Here is a 19066-nt window from a genome sequence, read left to right on the forward strand (position 1 = left end):
CATACTAGAAAAATTGTAGCGTTGTATTAACGTGCATTTCAATGCTCCGGACCTGCAAAATGCCAAAACGTCTGTTGTTGTTCACAGTTGCTGATGATCAGTTAATGAAGTGCATTTTATCAGTCACACCTGACTGTTACACACTCTCTTAGTTCTTATGGAAGCAACAAGTGTGGCCTTAGTCTTTCACAGGACTGCATGGAAAGCTGTTTGTTCTTCACATGGCTGTATTCATTATATTAAAAATAGAAGCTGCACAGTAGGAAGTCAGTACAGTCAGTAGTAGTCAGTGCAGCTTTCATGACATTTGCATTTTTATTTTTACAGTATGTCTTCTGTCCACCCTACTTTTCAAATATGCACTAAATCCTGGCATGGATGCCAGTGTTGCACATTTTTGGAGAGAGATTCTGTCATTCTTTTTCAGCTGTTCTTTCTTAGGTTGTTTTGTTCTGCCTTTCTCTTCACATGTTATTATTGGATTTAGGTGGCAACACACTTGAGCAAGTCTTCAAAATCTTTACTGATTCAGTCATTGAACTTTGGATTTTTGTCAGAGGATAAAGCCTAGTACTCCTCTCCTGACAGGTTTCTGGAGATTAGGAGTCATTTTATTAGGAAGCATTCTGGTTAATTTTCAGACATTAATGGCTCCATCTATAAGTCATCTCCTGACATCTTTTGCACTCGCCACACTGTCACCTCTGTGCCTCATTATTTCAACTTTTCAATTCAAGTCAGTTTTATTTATATATTGTATTTATAGCACCAATTCATAACAACAGTCAGCTCATGGTTCTTCTGTGTGTATTTACTCTGGTAGTCCTGGCCAAGTTCATGCTGCACCCAGTCAGAGCTGTAAAAATGTATCTCACCCAGTATTCGTCAGGCACCTTTTCATGTTCATTAGCAAAGTTTAATCTTGCAGCAATGTGCTGAACAGCAAGCCAGGACTTTTTTTTTTCTTGGACTCTCTCCACAGAGGTTGTTATGCAATGTTCTTCATACTGAATGAGCTGTCACAAAAACTCAAGATTTCAATTGGTAAGCCTTATGCTAAGTACGAAGCGCTTCCTGTCTGTTTTATGAAGCTAGATTCTTCACATCATGCACCGTCTTTGGCATTATTTCAGGAGGAAGCTCACAGCAGCCTAATTAGTTGTACTGTGACTCATTCTCATTACTTCTACAAGTATATAAAAACTGATATTTTTAGTTATTGTTTTTACTATTTCTTCTTTTAAAAGTATAAAATCTTGAAATAATTATTTTTTGTTTTACTTTCGCTGGTAATTTATTTCACTGTGAACCCATGTAAATCCATGATGCACTTATGCATCGTGATAGAAACATCAAAGTATAAAAGGAAGAGAAAAACTAAACATGGGACCATTCTGATTCTTTTATAAAAACCTTTTCTTTAGTTAGTATAACTGGAAGTCACAGGTGTATTCTCTTTATTTCTACTTTTGGGACTGAAGTTTCAGTTTAGTTTCTCTAAAGTATGTTTTATCCTCTGTAAAGGGAAATACCCTAGTTTTCAGCTTAGAAATATTGTGATTCTGAAAAGGTGATACAGTCCTGAATTATTTGAAGTTTAAGTGCTCTTGCACAGAGCTTGACTCATTTCTCATCATCCTGCGGGTATTTCTTAATCTTTACACAGCTACCCATTACAGTAAAAAGGGCAAACTGTATGGTATCACAATGTAAAAAAAAAAAAACTACCATTTTTATGATGAGATGACAATTTTAAGTGATACCAAGTGTTCCTTCTGTTATATTTGTATATTTTTCCTGCAATTTATTCTTTTCAGACAGCATTTGTAATTTATATCGGAGTTAACTAACGTACTTTAATGTAAACTTATTCTCTCTTTTAAGGTATAGTAATAAGATAAAAAAAAAACTTGTTAGAGAGTAAAATGTTTTTCGGCTGGAGCAGTTTTATCTGGTACAGATAGAAATCTTGTCGGACTGCATTAAATGGCAGACACAAATCTAAGAAGTCGTCACATTTGTAGACTGTCTGTTGTCACGATCTTGTTAAAAGGCTTCTGTTGCCTTAAAATAGGTCAGTGGACCAGAGGGATCCAGTGCTGTGTAAGAATAGAAATCAGTTAGTGACAGTTCAGATAGTTATCCTAATTAGACGGTTATCCAGATTTCTGACATGCTAGTTTCCTCCTGGTTAAGCAGTTGTCTTGGATCCCGCTGCATTCTTTCATGTCTTCAGAGATGTCATTTTTTAAAATTGTAATATATTTTTCTCCCTATTCTCCAGAGCACTGTCCCAGAGAGTCTCCCCTCCACCTAGCTGTTCGATGGGGTATGTGTCGACTTGCAGAGCTGTTGCTTTGCCAGCCTGGGGGTTTGATGGCTGTCAATCTGCCAAACGAAAATGGAGTCACGCCGCTGCAGCTGGCACAGACAGCAGGCAACACTGAACTGTTGGAGCTGCTCTCCAAGTAAGATTATAAACTTTAACGAGGTGCTTCCAGGAGAGACTCTGACAAATGAATGACTGTTTTGATAAAACATTGTGTATTCAGGGTAGAAGTTTCCTGTGCTCCTGTCAGGGCTCTGTGTGCAGGCGGATGGAGAGGAGGATTCAAATGCGAGACTCTGAGACTGAATTGAAACTGAGAACCTTAGCTTTATTGCTGGTGATAAAATTCTGAGGGTACGACGCGACACAGAGCATGGGAAAACACAGGGCTTATATACACAGGGTAGTAATGAGGGAAAGGGCAACAGGAGGGAAACAAAGCTGGGAGAGATCAGGGCTAACGAGACAGGGGGGAACAAAGCTGCACACACTAACCTAAGACAACGACTTCCACAATAAAACAGGAAACACTACTAAAAGACACGGACAGAAAATAATACATGAAACCACAATTCCTAAAACATGGATAACAGAAACATGAAACTCTAATAATAAACATCATCATCATCACAACAAGAGAATGAGAAAACAAAACACCAAGATAACTGAAACACAAAGTACCAGAGAAACATGAAGAATAATCCATGATGCCAAAGTAAACGAAAACATAATGAACTCAATTGCTGGGTCCAACGGACCCAGAACCATGACAGCTCCACACTAAGGGAAAACTTTCCTTCAACTATATACACAACCCAGTTTTATGTTTGCTATTATCCTATCCATCCATTTCTAAATTTCCAAAATACTGTGATTATATTGAAGTGATGAAGTGCATTTTGTTATTATATGTCACCTGTTTGTGTTACCTGAAAACTCCACCTCTAACTGGATCCACACCCTTACAGGTTAATTTATTTTGCCTACAAGACCAGATCATATGCACTTAATGACAGTAAATGTGATATGCAATATGTTAAAGAAGTTTGGGAAAATAGTAAAAACAGTATTCGAAATATCAACCCTAATGCCTAATATTTTTTTCTGTTGTTTTGCAGCCCACCCAATCCACTAGCTACACCTCCCGCTGGTCTTTCTCAGGTGTGGGCAGACAGATCTCGCCTGCTTAGGTTCTGTCATGACATGGGGAACCTGACTCTGACTGTCAGACAAAACCTGAGGTGGAGCTCGGAGGAGAGCCGACATGCTGACATCCTGCTTCTCAGAGAGCGACTGAGAGATGAGGACTTCCTCAGAGGGGTGAGCAGAACAATATTATGATGGTCGTAAAGATTGTAAAGGTGATATTTGTAAACACAAGAATAAATTAGAAAAAGGTAGTTGATTACAATTATATAAAAGCAAAACAAAAAAAATTACAGATTAAGCTTTTGTTGAGGATGTTTTTTTTTTTTTTTGTTCAAGGTTCTTAAAGGTACTATTAAATTAAGGTTAGGTAGCAGGTGTGCAACTAACTAAACAGAAAAATCAAAACCCATAAATACAATACTTTCTCAGTTTACCGAATCTTTTGATTTAAATGCTGCTTTTTCTCCTACAGATCAAAGCACTAAGGAGGGAGCGGGTGGAGACGATCTTAGGGAAGGAAGAACTAGTGGATGATCCTGCAGACAGTGGTATCATACACATTCAATCTGTCTGATTTGTGGGATTTGGAGGCCTGATTAAACTAAACCATGCAGTCTTAGCTCTCCTCTTTCATGTTGAGATGATTTGCTATTTTTCACTGTATTGAATCTACACACTGTGGTGTCATGTAGACTTCAGTAGAAATTGACTGCCCTCATCTGGGCTTTGTGGGTACTGCAAAGATATGGCAAAAAACAAGTCAACTGTATGAAGGTGGTGGTTTGTCATTTCTTTGCTGAATAGATGATCAATCGTTAGTCAGTTATCAGGGAAATAATTAAAAACAATAACAACAGTCTACTTCAAAACTTTCTGCTTAAAAGTATTTCTCATCAAACATAATCATTTAAAAAACAAGGTAGTTGAAGATATTTTGTTTATAAAATAAAATGTGGGAAGTTTTGGGCAAGTCTGCTTAATCATTCCTTCCAGTGGTAGATTTGGATAAAGAGTAGAGGATGGATTTACTACTTCATCAAGCAGATATAAAGGAAGCTCAGTAAAATAAAGAGTCCTTCAAATCTGATGTAGGCCTTGTTTTTAAATGTGGATATTTAAGGATATTTAAATAGATGAATAAAAACTTTGACCTGTTCCTGGTGCTACAGGAAAACTCAGCATGGCATAAAAATTCTTATAAAAATTCCCTACATGAGGCCTGTGGACATTAAGTAGGGAATTTTAAAGCAGTTTACCCACTAGTATTTGGCATATTCCACTGAGATCCCAAGCCACATCACTAGTGTGATTGACAGTATCTTTGACAGTATCTGAGCTAGTTTTGTTTTTATTTTTGAAATATTTCATCCTTCTCTTTTTTGTCCCTCTGTCTTTGTCTCTCAAGCTCTGGCACTACTTTTTCTCTTCTCTCTGAAACTCTGTTCCAGCCTATCTATCTTTTATGGGCCACTTCTGCTACATATCCTGCCTTCATTTTTCAACATCACCCAAGGCCACTAATCAAACCACCCAAACACTAATTTCCATGTATTTCTGCCTTGTTACTGGTAAGCCATCATACACCGTGCCCTTTGATCTAGGATGAACATGGTAATTAAATGAAAATGGAGATCAAGGCCACACAGTAAAAATAAATAAATCCCCCAGGTTTATGAAAAGAAAACAAAAACCTGCGTTTACGTGGGATCATTAAAAACTGGCAAGCATCTGTGCTTACTTGTGTTTCTTTTGAAGTTTGATGGCTGTGTCTGAAAATGTTGTCTTTTTTTTCAGCACTGTATCCTGACATAAATGGAGAAAACTCTGCCGTTGAAGAGAATGTAAGTATTTAACGCACGGCAGTAAAACATTTTTATAAGGATTCACATGCGTACAAGTCTATGGATTACAATATGATCTGAATATTCTTGACAAATTCCGTGCAACAAGAGGCGTTCCTTCCAATTTTCCTGAATATGTTATTACAGGTGGCATTTTAAACACACTTATTCACTTTCCATGAACATCTGTACCAGCTAGTGGCAAGCACTGCTACAATAACTGTGGAGCATTGTCTGCTTCTCAATGCTCCACAGTTGTTGTTTGTTTTTTTTCACTCTTATTGTCAAGGTGCTGGATTTGGCACCTTGCACACACCACTGAATAGCTGACTTTGTGAGCGGTCAAGTGTGTGTTTCGTGTTTTGAGAGGTGTGGTGTGTGCACATGATTCTTGTCATCCAGTAGGAACAGTTTAATGTGTTACAGATGGTTAACTAATTGATCTGTCTCACACACCTAGGCACTCGCCAAACACTGGTGTTTTTTTACTTAGTTCTACTCGTTTTTTTCGGTTTTTGTGGTATGCTGGAAATGTGCATGCTGTTTCGTTAAAGGTTCCCAGTTTCTACTCCGAAGTATACGAGGAGCCGCTGATGTTCTGTCTGAATGAGGAGGACGAAGAAGACGAGCCTTCACAGTCTGACTCTGGTAAGATTTTCTTTCAAAGTAATTTTGTTTTTTTAGAAGTCCGTTTTTAGCTGTGGTTTTAATTGTAGAGTTTGTGGTACATCAACTTTTGTGCAGACGGGAATCGATCACTGTTGTTTTAGGTGCTGTTATGTTCATAGGAAGTTATCCAAGTAGCTTCAAATTATTGAGTGAGTTCAAACTGCAGGAAACATTTCCTTTCCTGAACAGAACTTGGAACTCTAACCATCATCTATGGCTGCCGACTGTCCCCGCTGACTATAGGATCACATTTCAGGCCCCTGGCTTGTCTTGCCCCCCTCTCCCTGAAGTTTTTTTAGTCGTGTCACTCTGTGTTTACAGTTATTGTTGAACCGAGCAGGATCTTTTTCTTTTTTCTTTTTTAATGAACACTTCATCCTGAGTCATCCTGCTTCTGCCAGTAGTGACAGGAGGCCAGAAACAAACCAAGCCAATTCCTGACTAAATGGCTGAAGGTGGCTTCACTCTGATGTACTCCTGGATTGCAAGAGGAAGGATTTGAGAGTGGGAACATCCTGTGGGTTAATAATTGGCTGGTATTACTGCAGACCAGACTGATGCCTCAGTGTAAGAATGCTGTGGTGACAAGCCAAGGCTTCAGACTTTATAACACTTGGCACTGAACATCTGTAATCTTAGCATCCTGTGGTGAGTGTAGTTTTTCATGCTAAATGGTTAAGCCATTTTGTCCTCTGTGTGCATGTTTCTCTGTGTTTGTTAGCTGAGTGGAAGCTCTTCATCATTTTCGTGTAGCCTGTGATGTCTGCCTCCCTCTGCCCTCTTTTGACCCCTTAAATCACCTTCTGTGGCTCAGATCAAATAATATTGGTCACTTGAATGATGTTTTGCACAAGTTTCCCCTCAGTGGGTTATGTTTGAATGAACACAGCTCAGACTGGAAATGACTCAGGTTTCATACATGCCATTCTTCTGGGATAAAGGTGCTCATTTGACCCTTAAAGAATTTAAATTCTTCAGTAAACATTCCAGGCCTGTCAGGTATCGTGAGTGGCTAGAAGGTTTTTACATTTTTTAGTGAAGTAGTGAAGCTTATATTGTGATTCTGGTCTGTTTGTTAACACTAACAATATGGCTGCATACGTTGAGCGAAGGCGTCATCGAGTACACAGACAGAACTTGTGTATCCAGCGCTTCAGCTAGGGATGAGGAATTTCGAATGTAGCTGTCATCTTTCCCCTATCTTCTTGATGTCATCTTTCCTGTCTCCATTTCAGATTACTGTAACTTATTTGACATGACTGTATGTACATAGAAAACTTTTTTTTTTTTTTTAAGGTTTTACTCTTTTCAAGATTCATGTGATAATTTGGATTTTTTTGAGAGGGATAAAGGACTGTTTGTCTTCTTCAGTCACACATTCTCCCATCTCTGCCTTCCTAATGCCCCCGATATTTAAATACCCCACCCAAAACACACTCTTGCACCCAAATGCCTACATACAGACAAATACACATACCATTCCCCATCACATCCTTCCAGGTCAGCATTTTAATGTGAGTTTAGCGAACAAATAGCAAAGGCCACTTCATCCCGAGGAGCGCTGCTCTCCTCCACAGTTGAGGAGAGGGAAGAAGTTTCTGTGTGCGTGTGTGTTCACTTGTGTATTTGATTGGAAGAATTCAGTAGGGAAGAGTGCTCTGAGTGGGACAGGGGTATAGGGAAGTAAAAAGGGGGTGTTTGTGGTTGAATGGGGGTTGCCAGGGCTTTGCTGAATGCAGTTTTCCAGCAGCTTGTTGAGATCTCCAGGGAAAGGAGAGCAGAGGAGTGTTAAAGCAGTGTGTGTTTATGTGTGTGTGTGTGTAATAGGGGGGAAACTGTGAGAGAAAGGGATTTATGATATGGATAGTTTGGCAGGGTGTCAACAAACGATAAGTGCAGCACCAGGAGCGCAGAGAAGAGTCTGCGACCCCGACTGTGGGATCTAATTGGAGAATGGAAAAAAGGATTAAACCTCACACAGACCCCACAAAGGCAGCATTAATGTTCACTAGCCCGGTGCCAACACCCTCCATCACCCCTCCCCATGCACATACACAGAAACTTTCTATAGTCACAGTGTACCTCTTTTTCTACTCTTCGCGTATATTCTGCCTGCAAAACCCATCTCATCTCCTTTTTCTCTCTCTGTTTTTCACATTCCTTCATTTATGTGCATTTGTAAACCCATGCTTGACCTCTTTTCACAGTGCCATTGTCCAGTTTGTCTTGTAAATCCTCTTTACCATCCTTTTTGCTGATCTTCACTTGTATCTGTGCTGATGCAATTGGAGCACTGTACTCCTGCAGTTTGGCAAGAGGAGGAAACATGGATGAAGAAAACAGCAGCAGCTCTCTGTGCTGTCTCCATGGAGAAGCTGCTAACCTGGCAGTCCCTCCTCCCCTCTCAGCTGGGCTTTGACATGCTAAAATATAGAGAACGAGAGAATGGAGTGATTGAGAAGGACTCTCTTCAGATGGCATTAGGCATATTTGGGATGAATTGCCAGTGCTTTTAACTGGGTAGTGTTCAGCTATGCAGCCTGGTATCTCTCCGAGACAGTTATGGACTCACAGGGTTAATGATTTCTATCATGTCTGAGACTCACTTTCAATAAGCAGTCTGGCTTCATGTTTCTCTTCGCTGCCGGTTCTAAAGTCATTCCTATATTTGACTGTTTCTCTCCCTTCCTCAGTCCCTCCTTTCAGCTGTCAATACCCTCCTCCCTCTGTTGCTGTCAGCATGTGTATATCTCGCTCCCTCTTTCTCATGACCGTGTGTGGTATATGAGCAAAGAAGGCAGAGACTGACTTAGTTACCTAAAAGTTTGCTCAGATGTAAGAAGAGCAGACAGAGAGGAAACTCAAAAAGAAAGAGTTCAGCCCCGGCTCTGCTGGACAGTTGGTTGAGAGCTGTGGAGGGGGAAGGGGAGTAGTTTAGGGGGAGGGGTGGTTGGGGGAGACAGAGGGGAACATGCTGGCTCACTCCTGAAGTGTCAGAGTGTCTGCAGCAGGGCTCCGGGAAAAAAAAGGAGAGTGAGTGCTACAGCTAGTCCGCAGTCTGTTCAGCCATGTGGGAATAGACGTAACTGCTCATTTATTCATCACACACATCGAACTGTTCGGATGAAGATTTTCTATAAGATCGTAACTCATGGACTCTGATTCCGACTGCCCTTTCAACTACTCCTGGCCTTCTTTTCCCAAGATGAGGATGCGCCGGAAGATGGGGAAAAAAGGTAACGCAGCATTAAAAACCATATTTAAAAGTAGTTTTGCTATTCTGTCGCTTTGACAGGTATAGTTCTGCGAGTGTCCACAAATCTTAATTCACTTTTCACTTCACTGTCATTGACGTCCTTAAAACACATTTCTGACATGTTGATGTCTGCAGTGTTTGACAGACACAAAAAAGATTTGGAAAAACATGTGGAATCATTTTTAAGTGAAAAATGTTAACTTTTTAAACACAGATTAGGCAGCTCTTCTGGCAAACTCAGGACTTAACTTCTAAATGCCCTGTTGGCAGGCATGTTTCACCATTCACTGTGGAACAATAAAGTTAAAATTAGACTTTTCCCATTACACACTCTTACTCACAGACATCCACTGCAGCACCGAGTCTGTCAGAGAGAGCTAACTGCATGTTTACCAGTGATGTAACCTGATACCTGACAGTATGTTGGGGAATGTCAGATGTCCACTCGAGGCTGATTGAGTGGTTTGGGGCTTTCGCCATCTTCAAACTGTTGTGTGCATCTAAACCCTGCTGAGAAGTCGTGGCCTCATGTGACTGCTAGGTTGCAGTGCAAATGGGAGGCCCACTGTTTAATATGTGCGGTCATATCCCTAGCCTCAGGGAACTGCACTTGATAGCTCTAATTGGTTGTTTAGGTGTCAGTGAAAGAGTGACTGTGATTGAATTGAGTATTGGTTTATTATCAGGCACGGAACCAAAATCTGGTTAATACTTCATCCTGGCATAAAAACTTGTTATTTCATTGTTAGTCATGGGAGAGTTAAATTAAATGCTAAAAATAGTGCATGATTAAACCAGAGTGGTTAAACAGTCCGTTGCTTATGTACAAGTGATTCTGTGTTTGTTGGGAGAAGCGAGAAAGAGAGAGGGAGTTAGGATCAGAGAGACAGACACGGGGAAAGATTATGTTACTGCCACGGCTGTGTCATGGCTCAGCTCCAGTTGTCTTTTCCTCATCTTTCACCATAAACCTCTGCAAGATTATCTATGTTATTGCTTTGTAATTGTGATTGACACAGGCTAGCTTTATACACACTGCTGGCCCATGCTCTCTCAATGAGGAACAGAAACGGTGGCACTGCATCAACTTTTTGAACTGAACTGCTTCTACTCGATTTCGACTTTCTTTTTTTTCTGGTCTAACAATACACCTGCAAAGTGAAATGTGATTTCAGGTGCGCACAGGCAGACGTTTATTTCTTTGCTCTGAGAGTTGCACGGCTCGTTCTGGCTTCACCTTTTCCTGTAAATACAATGGGCCTGTGATGCTTGGATTGGGATGTTTGACCACAGGTGTCATAACTCAGAGTGGTTTTGTGGATGTTGGTGGACAATTGTTCTAATGATTTAAAAGTCCCGAACACCAAAGTTAAATAAATGCCTCCCCTATTTTTATAAGGTAATAAGACCTCCTGTTGTGATTCTTTGAGACTTGGCTTGTTATTTTACTTTCAGCTCTCATCAAAGTGACAGCTGTTTAGTGTGGTCCTTGTAAAGCAAGTTACATCATAAAAGAAGGAACAGCATGAACAAATAATCCATTTATAATTATAATAAGCAAGCCTAGGTGTTTATACGATTAATCATTGTTATTGTATGTTTATCTTGAATTTTATGTTTTGCCCTACAGCTTCTAAAAGGAGTGAACCTTGAGAAAGAAGCCTTGTGGCTGCGCTGCCTCCCCCTCCTCTTCATCCTGCCTACCTCGGTCTCCCTCTCCCAGGGGTGTGCATGGGTTGAAGGGTCACTCTCTGTGTTTAACTGCCCTGGTCTGGAAACCTGGCACTGACTGCTGTCTTTGTCTGTTTTGCTATAGAGTCTCTCTCGGTCTCTGTTTTTCTCGCTGCTGCTACTTTAGGCATTGCTACTGTATACGGTTGCTTCTCACTAAGGGACATGCTCTGAATATCACATCACTTCAGCTTTACTTTTAGCGAGCAGAAATCCTACATAAATAGATCCGCATACTGCTCTGCTTTTCTTTAAAAAAAAACATCCCCTTTCAAGTCACAGCTGATTGACTGCTTACTCTGCCTCGGGAATAAAGACAGCTTTTCCAGCAGGACGAATTACTTTTTGCTTTTGTAACTTGTTGGCAATATGAACACCCTGCTTCTGTTATTCCCCCAGTTAACTAATGTTAAACACAGATCACACTGCCCGACAGTAATGTTCACTGAGCCAGAATTTATGGGTCAGAGGTGTGTGAATGATTGAGGCCACAGCAGCCAGCTGTGGCTTTGGACCCTGCCCAGAGCCTGAACTATTAGGTCTGTCTGTCAAGTCCCTAAAGTAGGTTTATATGAAATTATATCTGCTTTCAAACAGCAGTTTGACCCACATCCAGAATCTAACCCCATTCTGTGGATTTGATGTTGGACTAAAACGAATCCTTTTCTACATAGCAGAAAGTTTTATGTGACTTTGCGCAGGTACAGTGAATTTGGTTTGAGGTTCATATACAGTATAATTTCTTCAGGTGAAACTAAGAGAATCCAGACATTTTTAACAATGGAGAATCAGGTTGTAAAAATGTAAGAATTTCGCTGAGAGATATAAAAACTTTGGCTGTCCTGGAGTGATGTGCAGTCGTCTCTGTATATGCTGCAGTACTTAAACTTCGGTTAATTCGTTTATGTTTAACATGGATGTAATGGGAATCATCTGGTGTCCTCATCAGTGTTAGCTCAGCTCCCTCTTGCCTCTCATATTTATCTAACTTGCAGCATATAGGAAGCACAGCCAGTTTCTTCTTTGATTTATTCACTGTTACAGTTGCTGAATGCCTTTTTTATTATTATTCTGCAGTGCTGGCAGCTTGGACACAATGGATAAACTATTGATTTACTTTAAAAGAAGAATGTTGAGTCTTGCTTTAATAACTGCTTGATGAGCTGACATTTAAAACAGCAGTGCCAAAGACACTGTTGGAGGCAAAGCTCGGTCACGGCAAGGTGCGAATGTCATTATTAGCTTAATAATGTAACTGTGCTAATGAGACCTCCTCTTCTGGTTACTACGACCAGAAATGCACCAGCTGCTGGTGTGATTAGATTTTTCTGTTGAATCTTCAGCTTAATGTAAATTCCTCTACAAGTTTTCTTTCTTCAGACTGATGACTTTTTTTCTTTTGTTAACAAGTAATGTAATGTAATGGTGGTAGTTTCGCAGTTCAAGTAATCATAAATTGACTTACTTTGGCGATTAACCAATCATTTTACTGTACGTCCCATTTTCACTTTGATGCTTTGAAATCAAAAAAGGCAATCGCTGAAACATTTGTGCTCTTTTTGTCCTGTTCCTGCTACTTGTGCACATGTGTAGTTCACCTAGCGAGATGGCATAGAAAAGAGAAACCTTCACTTTGAGGAAGTTAACAGAAAGTAAAACAATAATCTTGTAGCTTGTTAAGCATTTTACTTTTAAAAGTAATATTACCTAACACTGGCAGAAACATTTTGCTGATGGTTATCTAGTAGCAGTAAAAAAAACTATATTAAAAAAAGTAAAGTCAGTGTACCTGGTTAGTGTTTAATAGAGATTTTTTATGAGCAGTCAGAATTCGCAAGTAAGTTTGAAAATAATTGTTACTGTGGTTATTTTTCACATTAAAAGCAGCAGCTGACTATTCAGTCTCACCTGATTTCTAGCTGTTTTATAGCTTTTGAGCATTTTTATCTGATGCTAACCATTTTATATACATTTTTTTTGTGTGTAAAAAATTATGATTTTATGACCTATGTGTTTATTTTGCTGCCAGTATCATTTTAAGTTGCATTTTAATAGTACTCTATAAATAATGACTATTTTATTGTTGTTGTTATTAGTAAAGAACTAGTTTGTATAGAGCATTTAAACTTTCTTAAAAGATAATATGCCCATTAGTGTCTTACCAAAGGTTTATTGTTATGTGTAGTATTACTGGTAACTTTTACCTTCTTTGTTTATGTGAATCGGTTATTTTCAAACCTGAAATACTTCATAAGAAACTGAGTTGTGGAGAGTGTGTGTGCTTTATACAGAGCAACATCCCAGAGGGAGCTTTGCGTGTTTTGAGAGCAGGAGTGTTTTTCCCCGTTTAACAGTAAAACCAGGCTGCTGCTCACAGTGGCTCTTCTGTGTTGAAAGGATTCCTCTCAATGCTACTGTGTGCTCACCAGGAGTTATTTCCACTCACCCACTGCATCGAAGGCAGGGTGGAGAAGAAACAAGCCTACAGATGTGTACTCTCGACTCCGTGCACGCCCTTTCACGCGTGTGTGCAAAGAGCCATTCAGATAGAGGCACACACATGCACACACACTTACATGCACACACTCATACACACACAAACGCATATAGAGACTCTTAGTCCTGAACAATGACAAGCAACTGCCCAGGATGTCTATGTCACTTCCCGTGTTTGTGAGAAGTTATTTGGTGTTGCTGTGGAAACTAAATGTAATATTGAAAAATCCCGGCTCTCTGTGCATTCTTCTCTCTCTGTAGAGAAAAGCCAGTCCATAAGGGAGAGCCAGGCCTCGTCTCCAACACTGGCTGCAGCTGCCAGACTGTCAGCGATGATACACGGCAAAGACCAAGTGTATGCCAACGCCATGCTGGTGGATCAGGTGAGTTGCTCAAGTTTTTCTATACAGTGTCATTAGGTAAAATGCAGTTTACGACAGGGATATAATTTAGAACAGCGCATGAACAACAGACTTTGCTCATAAGATGTGAATCGTTTCACTGGATGAGCTGCAAATCATCTGGTGGAACAGTTTGGGGTCTCATTGCATTCTCACTTTTCTTTTCCAGGTGGACGATGCTGACATTAAATACCGCTCTCCAGGGGAAGAGGAGGTCAGCCCTGCATCTCATGCTGACAGCTCCAGCTGGGATTCGTTCTCTGTGACTCCCCCTAATTCAGGGAACTGCTCCCAGAGCCGGTGCCTATCGTCACCCCACAACAGGCTGAGGGGAATCCAAGGTTCTGGCCTGGAGAACCACAGAGAGCAGTCCCCTCTTGTCTCCCCCCCCTGTCCTTTCGCTTCCTCCCCATCTTTTCCTTCCTCGCCCCTGGCTTCCGCCCTCCGTTTGTTTGAGGAAGCACACAAGCGTCAGCCGCAGACAGGCTTGCCACGCTCTCCTTCTTTGAGTCGTAGAGGATGCAGCTTCACAGAGGCAAGCCGAGGCCTGAGGTAGGACACAATTGCAGTTATTCTTGAAAAGGTTTAGACTATTTCTTCTATTGAGATTATGTTAAAGATCACTCCGACCCACTTCAGAATCAGATCAGAATCAGAATCAGAAAGGGTTTTATTGCCAAATGTTGAGCAGGTTTACAACATTAGGAAATTGCTGCAGTGCTTCAGTGCAGACATACTGTCATAAATTACGCTAAAATAGACATGAAAATAAAGATAAGAATAAGAATTAAAAGTGCTAAGTAGATCGATATATACATGAGTGCAGGTGGTGATCAGTGCCAAACATGGAATGATGCAGTGAACACAGCGTAGGGTCATGTGTTAGTGGTGGGAACAGTCATACGGTTATTGTTCATGTGTCCAACAGCAGAGGGGAAGAAACTGTTCTTATGGCGAGAGGTTCTGGTGCGAATGGACCGGAGCCTCCTGCCTGAGGGGAGCAGGTCAAACAGACTGTGTGTTGTGAAGTGTGTTGTGGGGTTTTGTTGACTTGGATGATAAGCAGTCTTCCATTTAATCCATACAAAGACAGCAGACTCCAGTTTGCTTGGAATTTCAGCAAGATAATTTTTTTCCCCTGCATTGTTTTAAGTGAAGGTGTGGAAAGCGGCAGGAAGCATGCTGAAGTTGCTGAACATTGCTTCATTTTTCTTAGCAATGCAGAGTCTGGCAAAAGAACTGTCAACATCAATGTTTGATTTGAACATAATGGACTCCTCCCGCACCCAAATTTTTCTTCACCTACTGCCACCTACCTGTCAGCTGCCTCCGGCATCCCACAAGCTAACTAAGTCTGCGGATGCCATAAACAGCAGCGCCATAAAAGTAAAGGACTCCTTCATTCAGACTCAATATCCCCACTTCCCTCGGAATGCTGGAGGTGGGAATTGAAGGTCTCTTGGAATGGAAGAATGAGAATCCAGATACAGGTTTTCTTGTGTCTGTAATGATTTTTTTGTGAAGAGTGGCTCGAGCCTTAGAGATAGGGTGAGAAGTTCAGTCATTTGGCAGGGAATCAGAGTAGAACCACTAGTCCTCCACGTCTGATTAGGATGAGGTGTTCCAGGCATGTCGTACTGAAATGAAGCCCCAAGGTAGACTCAGGACACGCTGCAGAGATTATGTCTCTTGGCTGGCCTGGGAACACTCCTTGGGTTTCTGTGGATGAGAGCTGTAGGAGATGGTTGGGGAAAGGGAGCGCTGGGCTTCACTGCTTAAGCCGCTGCCCTGCAACCCATCCCTGGATAAGTGGTAGAAAATCCATGGTTGATGGGCTGATTCTCAGGTCATGAGGTCCATCTGCAAAATATTACAGCTCATCAGGATCCAGTGTGTTATTTTGTGGAATGCTGCAGTTTAGAATTAAAACTTGCCCTTCCTACTTGAGCTTCTGAGCAGCTGGTGATGTTATGGTCCTTGCACACTTTATTATTAGTATTTCAATGAGAATAGGTGTTGTTATGGTTCTGCACATTTTTCTGGTTTATGATAGGTGTCGGAATACAGTTTGTCTCCAACTATATTCTGCAAATGTGAATGTGTGATGTCAGTAGGATTTTTAAGTAAATCTTTATAGCCAGTTTTATTTTGTTCTTAACATAATGTGGAGTAAAGTATTAACAGTCAGTCACTTTTAGCGAATGACAGGACCTTAACCTAGACACCTGTGTGTTTAAATCCGTGTGTGTGTATGATTGTGCACAGCCCTAGTCTAGAGTGTGACAGTGGAGAGGAGGACATACTGGGACATTCCTACCCATCCTCATCTATAAGGCAACAGTCCACTCTGCGCTCTAGCTCAGGAGAAGAGAGAGAATCTTTTGACGCTTCTCCAGATTTCAGTCGTGCGCAATCCGACATCACGCACAAATCAACCAAGGTATACCCCTTCCCTTCTGGTTCACAAAACATTATCATAAGCTTGTATAAACTATGAATTAAAAATGTGTCTTATTAAGTCACCATAATATCCTCGACACAGTTTTTGTTCCATTTGAATATTTTCCTTGATTGTCTTCTCTTTTTTTTTAATTAATCATCAATTTTTCAGTAGGAAAAAATGAAAAACCCATGTCATACAGTGTATGCTAAGCTTTACAAAAGAGACAGCTTTACCTTACAATCTTTAGTAAATAAGCCCAGACTATAAACAGCTCAATAACATGGACAAAAGGGCAGAGTCTATTGGTCTGTTTGTCCTGCAGGTTTCTGATGCACTCTGATTTTGCTGTTCACAGGATTGAATCTGTGAACTTCTAATTACTGTTGTGATTTGTTTTCTCACCTAGAGCCCAGAGGAGGCTGAGGTCCGTCTTCGCTCCTACTCCTACTCCTCCCCTAAAGCAAAGCCGTCACGGCCACTGCTAAACCGCGATGCAACAATCACTGATTTGGAAGAAGGTGAGTGAACTTTGCCCCCTTTGCCCCGATAGTTCCCAAGAGGCAGCTGAATGGACAAATGTGCCACATGTTCAACAGTGGGAAGACCAGACAGGTGTCAGAAATCAGCTGAAGCTCCATGAAGTATATCTGTGTCAGCTTTGCTTCAGAATAGATCTGCTTGTGAGGGTGTTTGTAAGTAAAGGTCATGCTTTATCCTGTGTAGATGGAGCATTCAACAGCAGCGGTCGTTCTCTACTTCAGGCTTTATCTCTTTCTAAATCCCTATCTCGTCTCAACCAAGTTAGTAAGTACAAGAAAGATGTCGAGCAACAGCTTGAATACTACGGGCTGGTCGGAAAAAAGCATTTCAGTCTCGTTCTGGTGAACCATGGGGCAGGGCTGCACAATTAAAATTCATATCTGGTATCTATAAACTTTTTTATGACACACTGTAAAAAGTATATTTATGCAAAGCTGAAAAATCTGCAATAGGAACTCGTGAGAAGCAAAATCATTTTACTACACTTTGTGTTGTAAAAGGATTTTTCCAGATATTTTCACACAAACAAAAAACACGTTTGTCATTGTTGCATAAATTGTGCAGCTCTGCATCTTCTGTGGGATTTAATTTTTGGTACACTTACATGCACAGTTTTCTCTAAAACTAATTAAGATTTTTTTTTGTAATAAAATAGTAGTTCTCCTGCCTTATATAAAAAATGACTGAGCAAAAGAGGACTGGGGCATTGGAAGAATGAAGATCTCCTTTAGATCATCTAATAGCAGAATTGTTCCTGTCCTGAAGCTTTTGTTATTCTTCCATTTGGGTACATGTTGCGTTTCTCCTCTTTGTTTTTTTTCCTTTTTCCATCGTTGCTATCATCTTGTTTTTCGAGGCAAGACTTGCTGCTGTGTTTGTTCTTTCTCTGTAGGGGTTTGCTGGCTCCAGACTCTTTCCATGATCTCTATATTAGTTTCTGACTCAATTTTAAATGGGGAAGATTTTTTTAACCCTCTCTGCTGATTCACTTTGGATCTATGCACCGTATTGACATCTATGTCTGGCATACTGATATGCTTGTCCTTGTTGTCGATTACAGAGCAGAGAACATTCAACTTGACTGAGACGCCCAGAGAAAAGAGGTAAAGCCAGTGTGTCATTTCATGAGCTCAGGCAAGAACCACTCAACTGTGTAGGGTCCTGCTCAGAGGTTCCTCCCTTTTTAGGCAACAGTGCTGACCAGTGATTAGTGATTGGTTTACATGGGGGTCTGTGTGTGTGTGTGTATGTGTTTTCCTAGATTTAAACCTGTGGTTGGTGTCTAAGTGCACAGGATGTGACATGCTTCCTGTTGTGAGGCTGGGGCCAGCATATTCTCTGATTACAACCTCAAAATAACCCTGAGCAAACAGTAAAACTCGGGGCTTTCTTGTATGTCAGACCTCACAAACATTTTGCAAAATTCTAGGCCACATCAGTGATGTTGAAAGGGAAGCATGCACATACTGTAGTATTTATCTTGGATAGAGATTTTAACAGTTACTATGAATTAACATTTGCTTAACATTCCTGCTCTGTAACGCAGGGATTCCCAACCATTGTGTACAAGTGCTTCCCGGGGTAGCTAATCAAAGCTAAACAGCATGCAGAGCCAAAATACATGCAGAACTGATTAAAATAGATTTTAATCATTTATCTCAACAAGAAGTGAAAAGTGGTTAAAGTACAGTCATGTGAAAAAGACTATGCAGTCTTCTGGAAAACGGAGTACATCCCATGTGCATTCTTTAGCAGCAGTAACTTGAAGTGATAATTTTCTCTATGACTTTAGCAGTTTTTCGCATTGTTGCAGAGGAATCTTGACCTATTGAAGTTTGCAGTTATTTGTTTATGCACAGTTTTCTTAAGGTTCCACTTCAGCATTTCTTTGGGGTTGAAGTCTGGACTTTGACTTTGACTTTTGATCAGTCCAACCAGGTCCTGCGCTATTTGATCATAAGTAGCTGCACATGGCTGCTGCTTCTTCTTAATTTCTATGGAAGTATTAAGGATATAGTCTAAGGAGTTTGGGAAAAAAATTAACTGGACTTTTTCACTTCAAATTCTTGCAAGGATGTACTCGCACTCAGTATTCTGCATAGACTTGTTTGGAAACCTTCTTTTTGACATGACTGTAGCTTGATTTTAAAACAGGTAGCTGAAAATATGGCTGTTACAGTTTAAATCAGTAGCTAAAAAGCTCAAAATGAT

The 19066-nt window shown here is 40.6% G+C and overlaps 1 protein-coding gene and 1 long non-coding RNA gene across 6 annotated transcripts in view; one reads left to right on the forward strand and one right to left on the reverse strand.

Annotated features, from left to right (window-relative positions):
* Positions 1–19066, forward strand: part of LOC113034381 (rho guanine nucleotide exchange factor 28-like) — a 44578-nt gene that overhangs the window by 6903 nt on the left and 18609 nt on the right. For 2 of the 5 annotated variants that reach the window (XM_026188890.2, XM_080308836.1), the window contains 11 exons: positions 2285–2468; positions 3448–3649; positions 3951–4026; positions 5273–5319; positions 5874–5967; positions 13733–13854; positions 14042–14424; positions 16138–16312; positions 16722–16833; positions 17039–17119; positions 17916–17958. In XM_026188890.2, coding sequence (XP_026044675.2) covers positions 2285–2468; positions 3448–3649; positions 3951–4026; positions 5273–5319; positions 5874–5967; positions 13733–13854; positions 14042–14424; positions 16138–16312; positions 16722–16833; positions 17039–17119; positions 17916–17958 — 1519 coding nt within the window. Of the gene's footprint in view, positions 1–2284; positions 2469–3447; positions 3650–3950; positions 4027–5272; positions 5320–5873; positions 5968–8969; positions 9225–13732; positions 13855–14041; positions 14425–16137; positions 16313–16721; positions 16834–17038; positions 17120–17915; positions 17959–19066 lie in introns of those variants that run through there. The other 3 variants (XM_080308835.1, XM_080308837.1, XM_026188898.2) reach the window with 2 other exon arrangements.
* On the reverse strand, positions 14514–16997 carry LOC145432194 (uncharacterized). The gene is made up of 2 exons (XR_013912471.1): positions 16718–16997; positions 14514–15732 (listed from the first exon to the last, which is right to left on the reverse strand). It is a non-coding gene; the product is annotated as an uncharacterized LOC145432194 (long non-coding RNA).

The sequence above is a fragment of the Astatotilapia calliptera genome, chromosome 12 (assembly GCF_964374335.1).
Source record: "Astatotilapia calliptera chromosome 12, fAstCal68.1, whole genome shotgun sequence".
NCBI lineage: Eukaryota > Metazoa > Chordata > Actinopteri > Cichliformes > Cichlidae > Astatotilapia > Astatotilapia calliptera.